Consider the following 20,045-nt stretch of genomic DNA (forward strand, 5'->3'; position numbering starts at 1 on the left):
AATCACAAATGCAAAATTAATAGAAATCAACAATTTTGTATAAGTAATAATACATATTTATAAACCAAAAAAAAAAAACTCAAATTCACATCAAGATTTACAATTTTCACGAAGCGGATGACAATGAACAATGCTACAATGGTGACGAATTGGAGGATATCAGAATTAATAGGACAAACAGGTGGAAAGGTTGAAGAAATTTAACTTATAAGAAAAGGAAAAAAAAGAAAAGAGAGAAAATTTCAAATGGAGAAGAAAAGAGGAGAAAATTAATAGAGATAAAAAGGAGAGAGAGATAGAGTTAAGATAAAAAGGAATGGGAAAAAAAATGTATGTTTATTTTTTAAGTATTATATGTTGATATATATATAATATATAGCTGTTGGAGTTAAGAATTTTCAAAAATTTAATTCTAACAATCGAATATGGCCAGGAAATTATCTAAATACGGATTATCGAAAACTATAGCCCATACTGTTGGGTCAGCCCTAGAATAATCGCAATGGGCTTCTCAACTATTGATTGTAGATTTGTCATTTGTAGGTGCAATCAATAATAAAAAGAGAAGCCTATACCGAGTGCCTACTGCCGCCCATCTTATTTTATTTTTTATTTTTTTATTTTTTATTTTTTTATTTTTTATTTTTTTATTTTATTTTTTATTTTTTTATTATTATTTTTTTTAATACCAGCTAACAAACTATTTACAGCTACAAATTCAAGATTTGGATGGGCTCCACAAGTTGGCTCCACTTTTACTACTAGCCATCTGTAAGATTGTTGGATGTTGGAGGGTGGTGGTTTTTAGTTTATTCCCAAACCCCAATCTCATTTTAAGGAGTTTCTGACTCCTTGATTCGAGATATCCGATTTGTGTCTAAACTCGATATTGTGATATCCCAATATAACTATTTGATTATCATAAAGTTGATTGAGAATAGACAAATATATATGAATTCAAATAGAATAAAATAACAAAAAAGATACCTTAAAAAATGAATCATCACCTGAATATGACCTAATCTATATTAAATTGATATAAATTCAATTGAACCTTGATCAAAGCTTTGTTTTTACTTTTTTTTTTTCTTATCATGTTTAAATTTAACCTCATTGATCGTCCCCTTAAAGATCAAAGTAAACAATGGTTCTAATTGCTAGCCATGAATTGGGTTTCAATGATTCAAAGTTGTAACTAGCTAGTTTGGTCCTCAATCTCTCTCCATCTTATTAGGGTTGTTTCATATTTCAACATGTAAAACATAATAAACTCACCATCCAAAAATTTATTAATTAATTCCATACACATTTTGAGGGCTAATAAGTATTGTGTACTTAGTTAGGTACTTAGCTAATTAAAGCATGTTCCAATCCCCCATCACTCTCAAATATTATCAAACTAACCATTAATTCAGTCACAAATGAAGCAATTTACCATCCTATAATTCAAATATCATTATCATCATCATAGTACATGATGCATTATTAATGCTCACCCATAATTTATATAGGACCAACACCAAATTAAATAACACCACCAAAAAGAGTGGGACAATTAATTTATGTAAATTTAAATGTTATAAAACAGTTGAACCACTTGCTAGCCTCTAAATTTAAAGCCACTCCAAAACTTTTTTCCTATATAAACTCATATCATGTGACATTAATCTTATATCATTTCCCATCATATCTTTATATTTTATTATTAGAGAGGAAACAATGGCTTCTATTGGAAAGCTTGAGGTAGATGTAGAAGTTAAGAGTAATCCAGAGAAGTTCTGGAACAGCATTAGGGATTCAGACAAGCTCTTTCCTAAGGCATTCCCTGAATTATACAAGAGCATTGAGGTCCTTGAAGGTGATGGTAAGGATGTCGGATCGGTTCGCCTTGTCAAATTTGCTGAAGGTACACTAAACTTTTACCATGATCACAACATGTAACATAATTTTATGTACATGTAGATTATGGCTGTCCTATTAGTTGCTCAGGTTGGTTTCGGGTTGTGTTATAAATTCGGATTTAATTTGGTACATATATTGATGACATTGGGTTTAAATTAATTTATGCACTAGTTATCAAAGTTACAAAAAACATATGTACTATACTAGCTACCTAGTACCAATACACAATGTAGATGTTTCATGTTTGTATTGATTATACAACAATTTTTATCATATTATGCTATTTAATTAATGTCACACACTGACACACATGATGTTGTGTAAGAATATATTAGCAATGTTGGGTATTATTTGTGAGATGTAAAATATTCTAAAGTTGCACATAATATTTAACGGAGGTAGTATATATTATCAACTAAATAAACTAGCTACATCTGCAAATTTGTCTACATTTTACTCTAATCATAATTGTTAATATCCCTTACAATGAAATTTTATAGGAATTCCCCTGATTACTATGTCAAAGGAGAAGGTCGATGTGGTAGACGAAGCGAAGAAGACAGTAGGATACTCTGTAGTTGAAGGCGACATACTAACCTTCTACAAGAGTTTCAAGGCACAACTCGCAGTCGAACCGAAAGATGAAGGAAGCTTGGTGAAATGGTCATGTGAATTCGAGAAGGCCAAAGATGATGCCCCTGACCCTGAAATCATTTTCAAGGCTTTTGCTGTCAAGACTTTCCAAGACCTCGATGCTTATCTTCTTAAGGCCTAATTAACAAATTAACTTATAACTCGATCTCTATATAAAGCTTATGCATTTGGTTCAATTGGTACTACTATTATACTTATTATATACTAAAGTAGTAAATTAAAATGTGCGAAGTTTCAAACTTCCTAGAGTGTAACTTTAATTTGCAATATCAATTAAGCATTATTGTAATGCTAGACTATATGTAAGCATCGAGTTTCATTAATCAATGTTAGTTGGTCGAATGTAATGATTTTATTTCGCCTTCATTTTCTTAACAAGGTTATAATTTCTATATACACGTACTGATTAATTCATGGACAATGTTAGACCCTGTTCACTTCACCTTAAAAAAATATAATATTAAGTAAAAATAATTTCAGTTTAATAAAAATAAGTTTAGTTCAGTAATATTAATGTCAATTCAGTAAAAATAATTTTCAGTTCAATAAAAATAAGTTCAGTTAAGTAAAATTCAGTTATTTTAAAAAAACTTATAATAGAAAATCAATAAAAATATTTTCATTTTAGTAAAATTAATTTTAGTTTAGTAAAAAAAATTTAAGTTTAGCAAATATAATTTTGTTTCACTAAAAATAATTTAAGTTCAGTAAAAATAAGGTGAAGTGAACGGGTCTTACTATAGATTTGCTGTACTATATATATATTAAAAAAATTAAAATAAATTGCTGTAAAAGTTTTTGAGGCAGGGATCCCATTGTAATTATGATTTGAACCAGGTTAACAAGAAAAAATTACATTATTTAAAGGAAATAAAAATAAAATTAATGATAGTAACAAAAAAAAAAAAAAAAAAAAAAACTACTCTTATCATTCAACATTACTCAATAGAGTCAAATAGTCAACAGAAAGAATTGAATGAAGAGGAAATAACACTGTTCTAAATAAAAGAAATTCATTAAACATATATAAGAATATTAATGAATCAGCAACGTAACAAAAGCAGTACTCTACTATTACAATGTACTAATAAAAACACGGATTGAATCTCGTCGACATCATTACTCCATCTTGGATCCGTATAAAATAACTAATTTAACTGCGCTGCAGAAGTGGAAATATCAGACATCATAAGATAACCATTATCATTAACAAACCCAGATACTTGATCACAATACATCGGACGGTCCATCATAGGAAAACTCTGATCATCAACAAATCCTGACCCTTGATTATAGTAAGTGGGACCCATCGTCGAAAAGCCGCATTGCAGAGGAACATAATCAGTAAATCCTGACCCTTGATCACCCATCATAAGAAGCGATTGTAGTGAACAATTATCAGCAAATCCTAACCCTTGATCAACACCATAGTAACTTGAATCGGAACCCATCGTAGGAAGAGATGATTGTAGAGGATAATTATCAACAAATCCTGACCGTTGATCCACATCTTGTAACTTGGAGTAGGACCCATCATATCCATATTGTAAAACATTCTTGTATGATCTTCTACGGTAGGTTTAAAGGAATCATTAAACAACCCGGCATCGAAATCGGACGGCGAAAACACGATGTCATCGAACAAGTTTTGATGTTCTTGTTGATCAATTTCAAAACCCTTAATCACATCAATTCTACGTGTCACAGAATCTAGTTTGTTATCCAAATTACCAAGCAATTGGATTAGTTTTTCTTGTGTAAAATCAGAAAGATTTGTATTCTCAAACCATATATTAGACTTCAAATCTTGATTATTTGACCTAATAAATAAATTCTTCTCTTCATTAAAATCATCTCCTAACACATCACTTAAGTTACTTGACCTTTTCTTGTAATTATCATCCTTAGGGCATGCCTTGTAACGCTTAATTATAGTACGAGTCAACTCCAAGTTTGTTGCATTTTGGGTTTCTTGGTGTTTTTCTTCTCCGTTGTAGGAAAAAAACTTCGGGTTGTACGGATTTCGGGTTATCTTCTTTAGGAGGAAAGACGATAACACACGTTGGGACATCGCACAAGATCGATAGCTCACGAGCTTTCTTGAACAAAGTTTGTTTTTTTAGATGGAAACATGAGCTTCTTTTACTTTTCTTCTCTATGTAAGTGTTTGAGGATTTTGCTCTACCCATATTTGCAAATATTTTGATTGGAAATTAAGACAAGAGATAATGGTAGGTTTATCTAAGTGAAAAGAAGGTATTTATAAAAATAAATAGAAGAGATAGGGTTTAATTTAATTAGGGTACTCCCACTACTATTAGGATAACCCTCTTCCCAAGTAAACTACTTGTACTTCCAAGGTTCTAGTAGAATCTTATTAAACAAGAATCTGTAAATTTGATTTTTGATATCATTTTATATTTATAGACCAATAATCAGTTTTAGAAGTCTGATATTAATGTGTTAATTTGGCCGCACCCAGCTATTCGGGTCTTTAATTAAATTATTACGTATAATGAAACAAAGAGATTATCTTATTTATTTTCTTACTTTAAGTCTATTAGCCAACACCTTCGACACAAGCTTATAAATCACATTGCAAAGACTAATGGGGATATATGTAATAATTTTCTTACATTAAAAAAAATTCATGTCGTATATTTGATTATTCATTGAAATTTTTTGAATAAGGATCTAATAATTACTTATCAATTAAGAATAATACAAGTACAAATAAAGAATTAAAAGGGTTTAATTAGTTGACAGTGAGAGTGAGATTCATGCCCTGAGAACACTCATTAAATAAACCCCCAATAAAATAATGAACTCCAGATTTTTTAAGAGTGATTGAAGAATTTCCATCTGTTGCAGAATATAAAGAATATGTTGAATCACATTTCTTGAATCTCTTAGCATCCACTTCATCTACGCTGTATCCTTCTGCATAATGAAAAACTAATACACCAAAAACAGCCCAATCAATAATATTAATTACATGTAGCATATTAATTGTTCAATTAATTGAACAATAAAAAGTAATTCTTCTATTAATTGTGACGAAAATAATTTATAAATACCAAAAGGTTGAAAAGGGTTGGGTTTAATTTCCTGTTTAAGTATTTTAAATTGGATATAGGGGAGGCGATTCAAGTCAGGTCAAGTGAAGTTTGATTTAAGTTTCCCTAAATATTTTACTTTTTTTTTGTTTAGGGCTTGTTTGGCATCATTTTTGGTTTTCAGTTTTCTGTTTTTTTGAAAACCAAAAACCAAAAACAGGAAACAAGAAAAAGCTGTTTCCACTTTTCTGTTGTCAGTTTTCAAAATAATCATGTTTTTAATTAATTTAAATAATTTTTGATTCATTTGGGACATATATCATATACTTTTAAAAAACAAAAAACCAAAAATTTTAACTTTAATTAGTTGATCAGATAAAATTTTATTGTTCTGCCTGATCGAGTAATCACATACTTCATAATATGTATGTGTAATTTAAGTTATATATAGGTATGTAGTGTATTTCTTTAAACCATTTCACCATGTAATTTAAGAAGCCCAAATCACTTAGCTTATGCTATAAAATCAAGACTTGATTTACCGTTCAACGCAAGACAACATATATATATTCATACTTGCACAAGATCCTAGCCTAATGGTGAAAATTAATGTATTAGATAGATAGATTGCTCCTTTCGAACCCAAAAAAATAAAAAATATAAAAAAAATAAAAAAATTGATAGATTAACTTAGCTTGGAGATTCAAATTAAGTTATCCAAATTATGTCAAGAAAAAAAAACAATTAAATAAATAATTATTAGAGAAATACTAACCAAGAATATCACCCTTGTAAAAAGTTTTTCCTTTAGCCCATTTTGAATAATCATTGCCAGGGCCCCAACCATGGTTGTCTCCAACCGTATAAACCTTGGAAGAAATTACTTGAGCATATCCCAAGTAAATTAAAATCGTAATATATGAAATTGCAATTGTAGATAATTTTTTGTTCATCTCTAACTATTTGAATTTATCTGGAGAATTAATTCAATTTTCATATAATCCAAGGAAAAGTTAGGTTGACTTGCTTATATTCCAACTTTATTATTTTTAAAAATAGTGAACATTAAAAGGGAATGATCATTATATTTTTCCATGAAAGAAAAATTATACTCATGACCTACCATTATTAAGTGAGGTAGGTCTAAGGTTAGGTGATGCCCTTTTAATTGCAATAAGAAAGCGTAACACTATCTTTAAACATGCATGTCATCACTTAATTTAAGTGATCTCAATCTTCTTGTTTTTAAAATTCTTATTAGAACACGCTAAGTTTCATTTTGTCACAACTCACGAGAGTCACGACTCAAACAGGATATAATATTATCATTCTCCAGGCTTTTTAGTATATACAAACTTTTAAAAAAAATCGGGTGTACAATAATTATTGTACATCCACTATAAAGATAGACTAGATTGATTAAAAGTTATCCCTAAAATAAATAAAAGTTACCCTAATATGCATAAAAGTAATCCAATACAAATAAAAATTATTAGTAAAGAATCACATCTTAAATAACTAAAAATCAATTATTAGTGATTAAATATAATTAAATTACCATTATAAAACTTTTCTTATTGTCTATTTATATAAAAATTGTATTACGTTAAAAGTTACCCATAAAAGGCAAAAAGTTACCCTAAAATTAGGTAAAAATTACCCTTATACTGCTCGATGTACAGTAAAATTAGTGTAAACCGGGTGTATACAAAAGTTTTTGTTTAATATATAAGAAAAAACTTCGGCCTACACGGATTTCTAACATTTCTTATGTTACGTACATTCCTAAATTGAATTTAAAGGTAATTTTGCATTTGGGACATTGCAAAAAACTGTAAATTTATCGATCACAAGCTTTCTGTTAAGCCTTAATATTGTAATTAGCTTTTAGGCCTTAAGTTTATGCCCTAATATGTTTTTAGGTTGTATATATATGAACCTTGTCATACAGAAATACAAACTAAGGAAAATCAATTCCTGACACTTTCCTAATCAAGATTTAAGCTTGATGATTTAAAGCATAACACTGATTGCTTATAAATCGGAGTAATACATCGTTCAATCTTGCAGGTGCCTCATCAAATTCTTTTCCTGATTAGTGAAAATCGCGTGCATGAAATGCACCATTGGATTTTTATTTATTTTTTTCATTTTTGAAAATAAAAACAAAAATTACAATAGACTTTGCATGCTTCCAAATTACGCACGTACAAAGAGATACACCTCATTAAAACTAGCTCCCACAAAAAATCGGGCAATAATACATCTTAATTTTCATAATATATTTACATTAGCTTCATATTCTAAAGAAAATAATTCACATTATTTCACCCATTACTAAAATCCACATATCTTCACGAAAACCCGAAGTTCATCTCATCTTCCTCCAAATTCAATTTAGAAAATGGAAGAAAATTTCTCCCCCCAAGCTTTAATTTTATAACCCTGCAATTAAAATAAATTTACGTGAGTTTTTGTTAGTATTTTCATTAATCATACGTTTATTTTATACTTCATATAAAACTAATCATAACTAGGTTTTTTTTATACGTATAATATAAAGTTCTTATAATTTCGAATAAGAACAATAAAAAGAACAATATTGAAAGGAATATTATCGTACCTGCAAATTTTTTTTCCTAGTTTTATTGGTAGTTAATGAAGGAATACACTTCACACTTGTTCATCGGCGTCTTGATTTTGCAATAGAGGGGTCTTGATGTCATCGGATGGAGCAATTTTAGTTGAATCATCTGCTTGTTTTTTAGCTTCCTCCTTCACTCCCCATAGTACTGTGTAGTACCCTACCCCTACTATAATTGTACCCATCACACTGCATAAAATAGCGATATCGTTAACTCGAATTTTCTCTATTTGAAATTTATTAATATCATAACAATATAATAATTAACTAACAATTGGTGACTAAACTATACAAGTATGTTATTCATACGTTATTTCTTTGCGTTACATTTTCACCCGCTAATAAAAATATGACAGATTATATAGTGATAATGAGACGTTGTCAAGTTTATATATAATAACTTGTATTAATTATCCAATTTCTAATTGAAATCATACCATTTCCAAAAATATTTCGTTCTCGATTATTTACGTACGTAATTTACTACCTTTCCGCCTTTTCATGACCATGCATGCATGGCTCAATGGATTATCTTAAGGCCAAAAATAATTATAATTAAAAAATATAAAATAAATAAAAATAATATATGCAGGGCTCTATTCGTACGTAATTAGTTGTTGATCCCACAATTTGGCTCATAGTACATATGTAAGCACAATATTCGTCTAAGAAAATCATCAATTATAAGATTAAAGAATTAATTGGTTATCTATGCAAAACTGCAAATTGCTAGGCTTTCAATTTTTTTTTTTCTTTATCTATGACTTTGATTCTAGTATATGGAAAAACCAATTGGAAGACAAAAACCTAATACATCGATTAAAATTATTATTTACACCGACTCTAATTCAACCTTCAACAATTAATATATGAATTTTGTTTTACACAATTATAATTTTGAAAATACACAACTAGACGAATTTAACAAGCAAGATTTCACATGAAAATGTTTTGATATGTAATTGTGAAAAAATATGATTGAAGTTTTCAAAAGTAAACCCGTACAATATTTGATATTTTAAAGTGTAAAGGACGAACTTTCGATAGCAACAATAGTAATAATAATTAATTTGATTCTTATATTCACAAAATGATAAAGTCATGTTTGTCAAAAAAATGATTAAGTCATGCATGACTCATGGAAGCTTCAATGGTCATTTCATTGAAATTTAATTTAATTATATGAATGAGATAATAAAGAGAGATTGATGAGTACCTTCCATAACAAAGAGTACCAAAAAAGCTTTCGCCAAAAAAGTTAGCCCAAAATATCCCAGCAGGCTTGAACATAGCCACATACATGGGGCCCTTCAGACTCATGCACCATGCTTGGATTCTGCTCCTCACTAACGTCCCAAACAATGCCTGCATTTTTTAACCACATCTCATGTATTAGTACCTCGTTTCGCCCTCTCATAAATCCCGAAAATTCACCATTATTCATTTCGAACCCTTAAAATGTTCTAACTACGTACCCTTGATAAGAGTTACTAATTTATACAAGCATTATGTGAACTAAATAGATTTTGCCTCCTATTAGATGTACGTCTAATTATGACAAATTAACCAGACTCAAATATATTTTTATGTACATATTGATGACACGTAAAATAAAAAGGTTTATTGATGACACGTAAAATAAAAAGGCGAATGCTTACTGTTAAGACGATAATAAGAAGCTCTAAGTCCCAATGTAATTTCCAAGCACTCAAATCTCCATTTGCAATGATGTCCACAAAAATTGTTTGGATGGTCCCAAATACAGTGTAACAAGCTACTATCACCATCATATCCGGAAATCTTGAGAATGTTGATACCTATCATTCAAAATATTACCAATAATATTTACGTGTTAGATTATTTATTTTTACACCAAAGTCTTTATTAATAAATGAAAAGAGAAATTTACATGATTTACTATTACTAAATGATATACCTGTATCATGCTCCAAATTGCAATGAAGAAAGTAGCAAGAGCTAGCAAAGAGGTGCCAAACATCCATTCTTCTGTTGTGGTGATAAACACGAATTGAAACTTAGAGCTACGGAGCATGATAGGACCAATAATTGGTCCTTGTAGGATGGAAGGGCCGAGGTAGACGGCGACCGTGATTGCTCCGATGATAGACACCGCGACCCCGGTGAGCTTGATGCGGGTGCTTTTGCTCTCTATGTTCAACTTAGCCTTCCTGTTTTTGGGTGTAAAATGATAGTTTTGTCAACTTAATTTTTCTTGCATTTTATGGCTACTAGTAAGAACTAAGCAAGTTAGATCCCTAATACCCTATATAAGAATCTTTTAACGCATAATATAGTCATTTTCAATTCGTCGATTTCATTTTTTTTAATTACCTTATTCCCTTTTTTCATAATAACTCAATTACTCCATATTTACTTTGACTAACGTTAACTATAATTATATATAGACAAATGCCTTATAATAATATATTAAAACACAAATACAAGTATATAAAATGTAATAATGTACTGTTGCTTAGTACATAATACTCCGTATAAAGTTTTTCAAATATATATCAACTTTTTAAAACAATTATTATTGTTATGTAATTATTTATATATACGGACAAAATAGTACATTGACACATATATTAGGTATATTAAGTTTATCTGTGTCAATTATTATTGTAAATTTGAGTTATTTAAAAATTAACATTACTTGTAAGAGTTTGTAACTCATGATAACTTAATTTGAATCAGATTATATACCACTAGATTCTAGGATTTGAGCTTAGAATAAAAAAAAGTTTAAATTAAGGGTTGTTAGAATCGTTATTTTAGGTGCGGGTTGGTACTAATTAGACAAAAAGGGGTCTTCTATCAAATAACTTTTTTAATGATTCATTCTACAAAAACAAAAGTTGATGTCACAAGGATCAAGAACACAAATTGGAGCCATTAGAATGATGTAGATGACATACTAGGCCAAATTGTATTAAATTACAAAACCATGAATAACAGTATATTCTATTGATTCTAGCCTATTGCATGGCGTAGAAAGATTAAACCCCAATTTTATTTTATTTTTCAAAGAAAAAAAAATTCAACCAATCAATTAAAATCAAATCCCACGATTTCCACCTTTAAGGTGGTCCTCTTAGCCACCATTGATTAGATTTAATAGGACCCATCATATATTCATATGTTACGAAGTATTGAATATCAATCATCAAATCTTTACATTTTATATGATTAAAAAATGCTTACGTGAGGAAAAATGATTTTTTAAAAATAGGGGAAAATTATAGTGGGAGGCATTATAAAGGGGTGTATAAAAAATTTGACATTTTCATCAAATATGAAGTAAGAAAATGAAGGGTATGTATACCTTAGAATAAGATTGAGAAAAAATTGGAAGGATGGTAGTAATAGTCCCATTGCACAAACAACTATTGGTGAGCTGTCACGTAGCCCCGTAAATGCAAGGTTCTGTGCAATTGTTATCCTGCCATCCACAAACAAATATACATGTACGGATCAGTTTAGTCATAGTACACGATAGCAATATATACAGTCATATTATGTACGAGTAATAACAATAATTTAATTGGTCAATTTTTGTAAATTTTTATCATGAGTACAACTTTAAGTTGCTGAACATCCAAAGAAACTGGAAAAAAAAAGCCGATCTTTTTTTTCATAATAAGTTTATTATACCTGTCAGCCAATTAATAAGGATACCTGACTACCTAAAAAACAGTAGTTTTAATGTACTACTCTAAGTTATATGATTGGATGACACTAAAAATTTAAACAATAAAAGTGTAACATTCTTTAGCTAATCAAGTTACTACGTATGTTACTCAAATCACCACTAACTTAACAAAAACAATCATATTTATAAGGCCCACCAAATTATGATAGTTGGTACCTAAGATATTGTTCTTGAAGAAACCATAAATTTTATTTTCATTATTTGTTTTTTGTTGTATTGAAGAACAGTACACCAATAAAGACTTTCATATATATGAAGCTAAGGGCGCCAATATAGACTTAGCTTAGACATTGTCCTACCAGATTCAATTTGCAACATGCGACGATGCAAGCAATTCGAATCTAGTAGGGCGGCGTGTGTATGTGTATGTCTGCACGCGCATGTGTACATTCATGAAATAACTCGTAAAAGAGAGAGAAATGATAAAATTGTATAACATGAGTTAGAGAATTGAACGAACCCCGTAAGACCAAGGAGGAAGAATCGTGTGAGAAGCTTGACATTGAAAACCTTTTTCATACTGCCCATTCAAGAAAAGAAAAAAAAATTATTAGGTGATCATATGTAAAATTATCTTAAATTATTCAAAATGATCATATGTAATGAAATTATCTTGTTAGACCTAGTTAATAACTTACCTATCTCTATGATAGATGAGGCAATAAACGACGAGGAGGATAGAAGAAAGAGCGTTCGAATAAGCCACAAAGACAAATTGACTCATCCCTATAGCCATAGCCGATTTCGCGGTTATGGTTAAGGCAATGGTACACCCTTCTATCAAAAACATACATAAAAATGGAATCACTTCCCATATTTTACTGTTATTTCCTCTTGTCATTTCCATTCTTCTTCTTTGAAAACACGACGATTTCGATAAGCAATCAAGGTGTAGATATACACACACACAAAGAATGAAGCTCAAGTATGAATATGTATGTGTGTATGTTCTTCTCTCTTAGTATGATCAAGCTTGCTAAGCTAGCTCTTGTTAAAAACCTTGATGAATGAAGAAAGTTTCTTCATCCACATTTTATACCACAAAAAAAATGGAGAGAGAAAAGAAAAAGTAATAAAAATTAAGATATAGTTAATTTTATTTTTTTTGTTACAAAAAAAAGATAAGAAAATAATAATATGGTTACCCTTTCATGAGGGCATGAAGCTACCAAGGGGTTGGGTCGAGAAGTAGCAACTCGAATATACAAGTCGTCAAAAATAGTGAGCTGACTCAGCAAATTATATTTGTTATTCCTTTGACCTTTGCTGAGGTATGTTCCCCTCTAATTTCATTTTATTTTATTGCATGTCACACTTTTATTTGTCTCTTTATAATTACAATTTTATTTTATTATTAAGGGGGGTCCCAATAAATTTGGGTTTGTGGCTAGTGTTAGCTTGTAGATATACCCTACCAAATTGGAAAATAATTTTATAATTAGAGAGATCTTTTGGGCAACTTCTAAAGGTGCAATTAAGGAAATAGTGTGTTTAAGTCACTAATCTAGTTGGATTATGTCATCTAATTAAGCAAAAATGAATAGTATTTTTGTCCCTAAACGTGGGGTTAAGTTTAGTCTTGTATGTTGACGACATTCTTGAATAATATTAACAAAGAAGAATATTTTTTGAATTATATTTTAATTAATTTCAATTTTAAAAATTTTATGTAGTTGGACTATGGGTAATGTCAGCTGTTTCATATTTTGTGAATGAGGGAAGCATATTTGTAAAATGTAATATTCTTATGTTTATTATTATTATTATTAAAGTTACACCGTCCATCTAATAAGCAAAATTTAGTTGTTATTCAATCTTATATTGTATATAATTTGGTGTGGAGAAATATATATGACTCCCAAGTCTTAATAGTCTTGACCTCTTGGGGAAGTTGTAATGGCCAAATTAAACTTAATTATTCTACTAATGGTTTCTTATATTTTTTTTAAATTTTTTTTTTAATTTAATTTTTTGACATCATATTGTATTTTTCAATCAACGAACTAACAAACCCATTAATAATTTAAAACAATTGGCGTACATATGTAACACTAACGGTAGCTTGAATTGAATGTGTGGCATAGCATCAACTAAAGAAGTAAAGAGGGTTTGTACTTAGGTCTTAGGGCAATAAGTGCTTTAATTTTGAGTGTATAGAGAGGCACCCACTTAATCTGGATGTGCCTAATGACATATCGCTAAATAGATTTAACTTATTTGATTTGCCACCTTCACATTTTTCCCGCCCATTTCTAATCTGCGCCCCTTGCCTTGCCAAAAAAATATAAAGGATAGAGTATATATAAAACATATTCTTGGACGTCAACTATAAATTTAGAATGATGTTTTTTATACTCTATCATAAAGCTTAGCAAGAATGGCTTTATCCAACAAATTTTATGTAAATTTGATGCACCTACCATTATAATTATTATTGGTGCGGTGTACCTTGCTACCTAAGCTAAAGTAGACTAACATTTCTACTCCTTTTGCCCAATAATATAGTACATACATAGTTTATACTCCGTATGATTATTTAATACGGTTTTCAAGATGTATACCTTAGACAATCAATATCTTCAATCATTTATTAAAAAAATTATGAAAAGTTGATATAATAAAACTGCACATTGAGACAAATCTAACGATATCTCATAACACGATCGATCTACTACGTTTTTTTTGCATATATTTATGAGAATTCTTGGTTAAAGTTTCTACAATTTGACCATAAAAATAAATATAAGCACTATATTATGAGACGGAACACGTATTAAATATTAAAATCAGTGAATTCTAGGTTCATTTTATCGCATAATAGGCCATTATATTTATCTTATTGCAATGACTTACTCTGCATTTTTTTTAAGGCATGCCATGCACGACTCTCATAGGTTGTGAGCTTGTGACATTCATATATAAGATATAACGCATGTCCTCCATTTGAAGATAGTGCTGCATGAAGTAATATTTTTCAAATTTGTAAACTAGCTGGCTGAGAATACATACTACCCTAGGATAGTGGGATTATTTAAAGTGATCAAAGAAAAAATTGCTTCGTAACTATAATTTTAAGAATGAAGAAAAGCATGCATGCAATAAATGCAGGAAACTAGGGCTTTCTAGTCTATTTAATCTGGAAACATATTACGTATGTACTAGTAATAACAGTGTAATATATACTTCCTCCATTTTTTTTACTTGCAGCAGTTTGACTTTTACACTATTCATATATCTCGCTTTGACTAGCTTTGGTGATTTATAGGTAAGGAAGAATATGGTCATGTGTTATCTTGTTTATTACTCGATCGTCTCGATTTATCTTTTCATAATATCAAATTTTTATAATTTTTAAACATTGGTAATTAAAGATATTAACATTGATATCGTGCATTGACAAGCATAAAAAGAGAAGTGTTGCAAGTATTAAGAAATAAAAGAAGTACTAATGGTATATCTGTAAATTAGTAATTGTATAATGACTAGTGCTGTCTAGTCTACTTAATCAGTGTCAGTAGATGAGTCAATTCGGTCATGTCAGATTGGATTAGCATTAAAGTTGAATCATGCTAAATTATTGTGTCTATACGAGTCGAAATTTAAATCGGATTTTTTCGGATAAGATCGAATCAGATCGGTCAAGTTAGATTTTGACAGTTCTAGCTGAGTGTCAAGGCTCCCTAAATTGGGAAGAGCCTTTGATAATTATTCACATGGTATCAAGAGTAGCCACACATATTATTTGTTCTTCTAAAACCCTAACCGTAATATTTTTACGTGCACATCATCACTTCCTTCCATCACCACCGTCGACATCAGCCTTCCACTACTCGCTGTCGATGATCGTGGTTTTCTTAGCTTATTTAGGGCATTATCTGATTGAATAAACTGAGCTGAACTGAACTTATAGGAGTTGAACTGAACTGAACTAAACTAAACTTAATATTTTATGAGAGAAGAAAATTAAGAAATGAAGTGAACTGAAAATAAGGTGAAGAGAACAGATCCTTAGTATATACAAAGTTTCTATAAGTAACATTATAGTAAATGAAATTCAATCTCATTATTTATAATGGCAGACATACCCTAGACATCACAACTAGCTACATTGTGAATTTGTGGCCGTAAATAAAAATATTGTATAGATGTGCATGCCACGCATGTTAATGAGGGAAGTACGTAGTACGTCGAATGTTAGTTCCAAACTACTAATGGACCTAAATAACCGGCCTATATATTTCTTAGAAAAAGATTAATGAATGGTTCAAAAATGAAATGATTCACGTACAACTTGGAAATTAAAATGTTTGGTCTTCATTTTAATTTCTTAAAGTTGAACTATAGACAATGTCAGCAATTTCATATTTACGGATGAGGAAAGCTTCATTGAATTTTTATTAATTAATAATATCGTTACACTTAAATAATCACCACCAATTAAAAAATTAAGTTAACTAATATTGGCTCTTTGTCTATTTATTTTAGATAATATGACTCTTAATGTCTTAACCTCTTTGGGGTCGTTTAAAATGTTTGCCTGACCTAATGGTTATTATTTGCTATGTTCTCCTCTATATTGGGCGCTATTTATATTGTTTTCTACGAGTACATTTTTAATATTTTTTTTTTGGAGGACTATTATTATATATAGATAGTTAATTGATATCCATCACCATTAACAAAATTAAACTAAGGATTATGGTCTCGAATGATGTAGACTTTGTAGTAGCATTTAGTATTATTGTAAGGAATTAGTATTATTGTAAGGATTTATTCATGAAATGAAAAAAAAATAAATTATTTTATCCAAATTTATTTTTCAAAACTTATCCTGCTTAATTAATAAAGTTAGTCAAAATACGATTAAATAAGATCAATCTCTTAGTTAAGTTTTCATACAAAATTAACAATATTGATGTGTATGCATGCATGCATAATTTCTAATGAATAATCAATGTATCACATATGCTAGGTTTATAAGATACTTTTCTATAAATGAATTTTCAGGGGGATAGGCGAAGATAAGATTGCTTGTGAATGTCTGAATGAACCTCGACGTTAAATCATAACCAAACCAACCAATGTTATTTCATATGAAATGATAATCTATCGATCGTAAACAATAGTATGATATAGAGATGTGATCGTTCGTTCGAACAACATAATCGAATCCTAAGGGATCCAACCTACCTACAAAATGTATGGAAAAGAGTAGTGATACCTAGATTTAAATTTCAAAAGATGAAATGATACAAAGTTCGAATGAAGTTATAAAGTTATAAGGTCTAGCTAGGCCGGTAGTAAGAGCTCAATTTATTTCTTCTTATTAAGCATAGGATATGACATAAATGGTAGTAAATCAACCAAAATAACATCATGAGGATGAGAATATGAATCAAGTGTAAACCGCACAAAGTAGTTATTATGGAAGATTAGTCACATAGAACCAAACCGGCCTATATCATGTCGATTATACTTGCAAAAAAGATAGATTTCCATAGTTGTTTTTTATTTTATACGTAAGGATTTAAGTGGGAGAGAAATTTGTGATTCAATTTCAAATGAAAAGTAGGTTTGAATTTAAGCCATCCTACAAATGTATTTTGGATTCTATTCTTTGTATTATGTCAATTTCAATTATTCTTATACTCGTATTATATACTTACTCTGGATTATAAAATAAATGATATATTGTGTGTATTTGATAATTTATTTTGCTGAAACTATTTCAGTCGACATTGTTTTCTTGTTATATATTTGTAGTATGGATATTATTGCGTGAATAAACATTCTTAAGGTGGAAATAAGTCTTAAGATCGATTACTTCATGACAATTTTAACCTTTGTGTACAAAGAAATTTATAATCATTGTACTCGTAAACCAGTTCAAAGGAATATAAGAAATTGATAAGTTTCTTCAAAGTTAATAAATTAGCTAGTTTGGGAATTAAAATTTATAATTAGCCGTTTTGGAAAATACTTTTGTAAAATTAGCCATTTTGATAAAAGACCTTTATTACATTATATAATATGGAGGTATATGGTACAACTGTACTAGGTTACATCAATATAAACTATCACTATATTAAATTCCAGATATATAGGCATAAATGTATAATTTCTTCCACCACATATATATACTAATGTTCAAGGACCAGTAATTTACTCATTTTTGTTACAAGTGAATAATAACTAGATAAATAAACAAAGAAATAAGAGGGAAGGTGTGAAAAGTAAATAAAATAAATTAATAATAAGTAAATAAATAAATAAAAAGCGTGTTTTTTTTGCGGCTGTCTACACCGATTGGTTGCTTGTTTAAAAAAAATAAAATAAAAAAACTAATCCCTATAACACTGATAGATTAACTCTTAATATATTGATAGATAAACTCTTTATTATATTTATTGAGTATCCCCTACAACATTGATTGAATAACCCCTATAATACTTGATAACCTTTATAACACTAACTAATAAGTAACCCTTATAACACTAATGGAGTAATCTTAGCAGTGTCAAAACAGTTTGATAGTTCGGGTTCGGTTTGGAATCGGTTTAGTATTAAATCTGGTCAGTTTGAAATCGGTTTCAGTGTCTCGCGGGTTAGTTTCAATTCGGTTTAAATAGTTATCGGTTCGATTCTCTTTCGGTTTATTCTTGAGCGGTTTTAATTCGGTTCGGATTGTAAACGACTAAACGGTTAGGGAAGTAAACGGTTCGGTGTAAACGGTTCAAACAGTTTCGGGATGGAAACGATTTCGAGTTAGAAACGGTTCGGTTCTTTTTCGGTTCAATTTTATTTTGGTTCGGTTTGTTAACGGGTTCGCCTTTTATACAGTTTAACGTTATTCAGATCAGTTTCAATTCACGTTCATAAATTATGGTTCGGAACGGTTTTTTATTTCAAAAAGTCGGTTTTTAATCGGGTCGTTTGGATTCGGGCTGTGAAACAATTTTGGTTTGAAATTTCATAGTACTTGCTAACCTTTTGTTGGATAACAAGTTTTATATCAAGCCGAGACTTCATCACTTCATATTTAGGTATTAGGCATTATATTATATACAAATTCTCATTGATTTTAAAAATACATATCATGTTTTTTCAAGTTTAGTCATACTGATCTTACTAGTTTATTACGAAGTAACGTAGATTATAAAATTTTAGTGTAGTAATGAATTATTATTGTTTTACTATCACATTATTAGCTGCTTCTTATTCAATCATCTAATTGATGTGTCATAATCATGATTTGATGAGTTATTGTGACATCGAAATTACAGTTTGATTTATAGACAGTTCGGTTTGTAACTGGTTCGGTTTATAAATGGTTCGGTGCAAACGGGTTGCAGTTTGTTAATGGTTCGGTGTAAACGGTTTTTACCTCGGTTTAAACGATTCCGGGTTAGAAACGGTTCAGTTCTTTTTCGGTTCGGTTTGATTTCAGTTCGGTTTAGAACTGGTTCGTTTGTTAACGGGTTCGGTTCTTATACGGTTTGACATTATTCGGATCGGTTCGGTTTCGGTTTTACTTAAATATGATTCGGGTCGGTTTTCGGTTTTACAAAATCGGTTTTTAATCGGTTCGGTTCTCATTTAGTCGGTTGGTTTCGAGCAGTTAAACGGTTTCGGTTTGAAATTTCACAGCACTAAATGTAATCTCATAATAGTCGATAGGTGTGGCTAGCCACATAAAAATTAGAGATACATAAAAGTTAGTGATAAATAAATAATTGGGTCAATAATGTGGAACCAAACTAGAGAATAATTAGAGAAAAAAGGTTTATAAAAAAGGAAATGAATTAAGTAATATATTAAGAAGCTCAAAAATGAAAACGAGGGTTAGTTTAAGGGAGAGTGAAAGTTTCATCAAATAAAAGAGTAGGGGTAGGGGAGATCGTTATATACACCTAGGTGTACCGTCATGAGTATTTTGTTCTCATTTTGATAATTGTTTTTCATTTAATCATCAAATGAAGAAAAGAAACTAACCTTGAGTTAGTTAGGTGTACGGTACACCCGAATGTATATAACAAATTCCAGTGGGGGTGGGTGT

The 20,045-nt window shown here is 29.9% G+C and overlaps 3 protein-coding genes across 3 annotated transcripts; 1 reads left to right on the plus strand and 2 right to left on the minus strand.

Moving 5' to 3' along the window:
• Nucleotides 1-1,651: 1,651 nt before the first annotated feature.
• Nucleotides 1,652-2,911, plus strand: LOC110694523 (MLP-like protein 423). Its single transcript, XM_021871707.1, has 2 exons — nucleotides 1,652-1,906; nucleotides 2,403-2,911. The coding sequence occupies exons 1-2, from the start codon at nucleotides 1,720-1,722 to the stop codon at nucleotides 2,675-2,677; spliced, it is 462 nt and encodes a 153-aa protein (XP_021727399.1). The 5' UTR covers nucleotides 1,652-1,719; the 3' UTR covers nucleotides 2,678-2,911.
• Nucleotides 2,912-5,171: 2,260 nt separating this feature from the next.
• On the minus strand, nucleotides 5,172-6,723 carry LOC110694524 (blue copper protein-like). The gene is made up of 2 exons (XM_021871708.1): nucleotides 6,388-6,723; nucleotides 5,172-5,511 (listed from the first exon to the last, which is right to left on the minus strand). Exons 1-2 carry the CDS (start codon nucleotides 6,563-6,565, stop codon nucleotides 5,312-5,314), a joined length of 378 nt encoding a protein of 125 aa, XP_021727400.1. The 5' UTR covers nucleotides 6,566-6,723; the 3' UTR covers nucleotides 5,172-5,311.
• Nucleotides 6,724-7,707: 984 nt separating this feature from the next.
• Nucleotides 7,708-13,030, minus strand: LOC110694106 (WAT1-related protein At1g70260-like). The gene is made up of 8 exons (XM_021871267.1): nucleotides 12,628-13,030; nucleotides 12,450-12,509; nucleotides 11,603-11,719; nucleotides 10,193-10,445; nucleotides 9,915-10,073; nucleotides 9,473-9,621; nucleotides 8,236-8,445; nucleotides 7,708-8,057 (listed from the first exon to the last, which is right to left on the minus strand). The coding sequence occupies exons 1-7, from the start codon at nucleotides 12,834-12,836 to the stop codon at nucleotides 8,286-8,288; spliced, it is 1,107 nt and encodes a 368-aa protein (XP_021726959.1). The 5' UTR covers nucleotides 12,837-13,030; the 3' UTR covers nucleotides 7,708-8,057; nucleotides 8,236-8,285.
• Nucleotides 13,031-20,045: the final 7,015 nt, after the last annotated feature.

Source organism: Chenopodium quinoa, unplaced genomic scaffold (genome assembly GCF_001683475.1).
Source record: "Chenopodium quinoa cultivar QQ74 unplaced genomic scaffold, ASM168347v1, whole genome shotgun sequence".
Taxonomy (NCBI): Eukaryota; Viridiplantae; Streptophyta; class Magnoliopsida; order Caryophyllales; family Amaranthaceae; genus Chenopodium; species Chenopodium quinoa.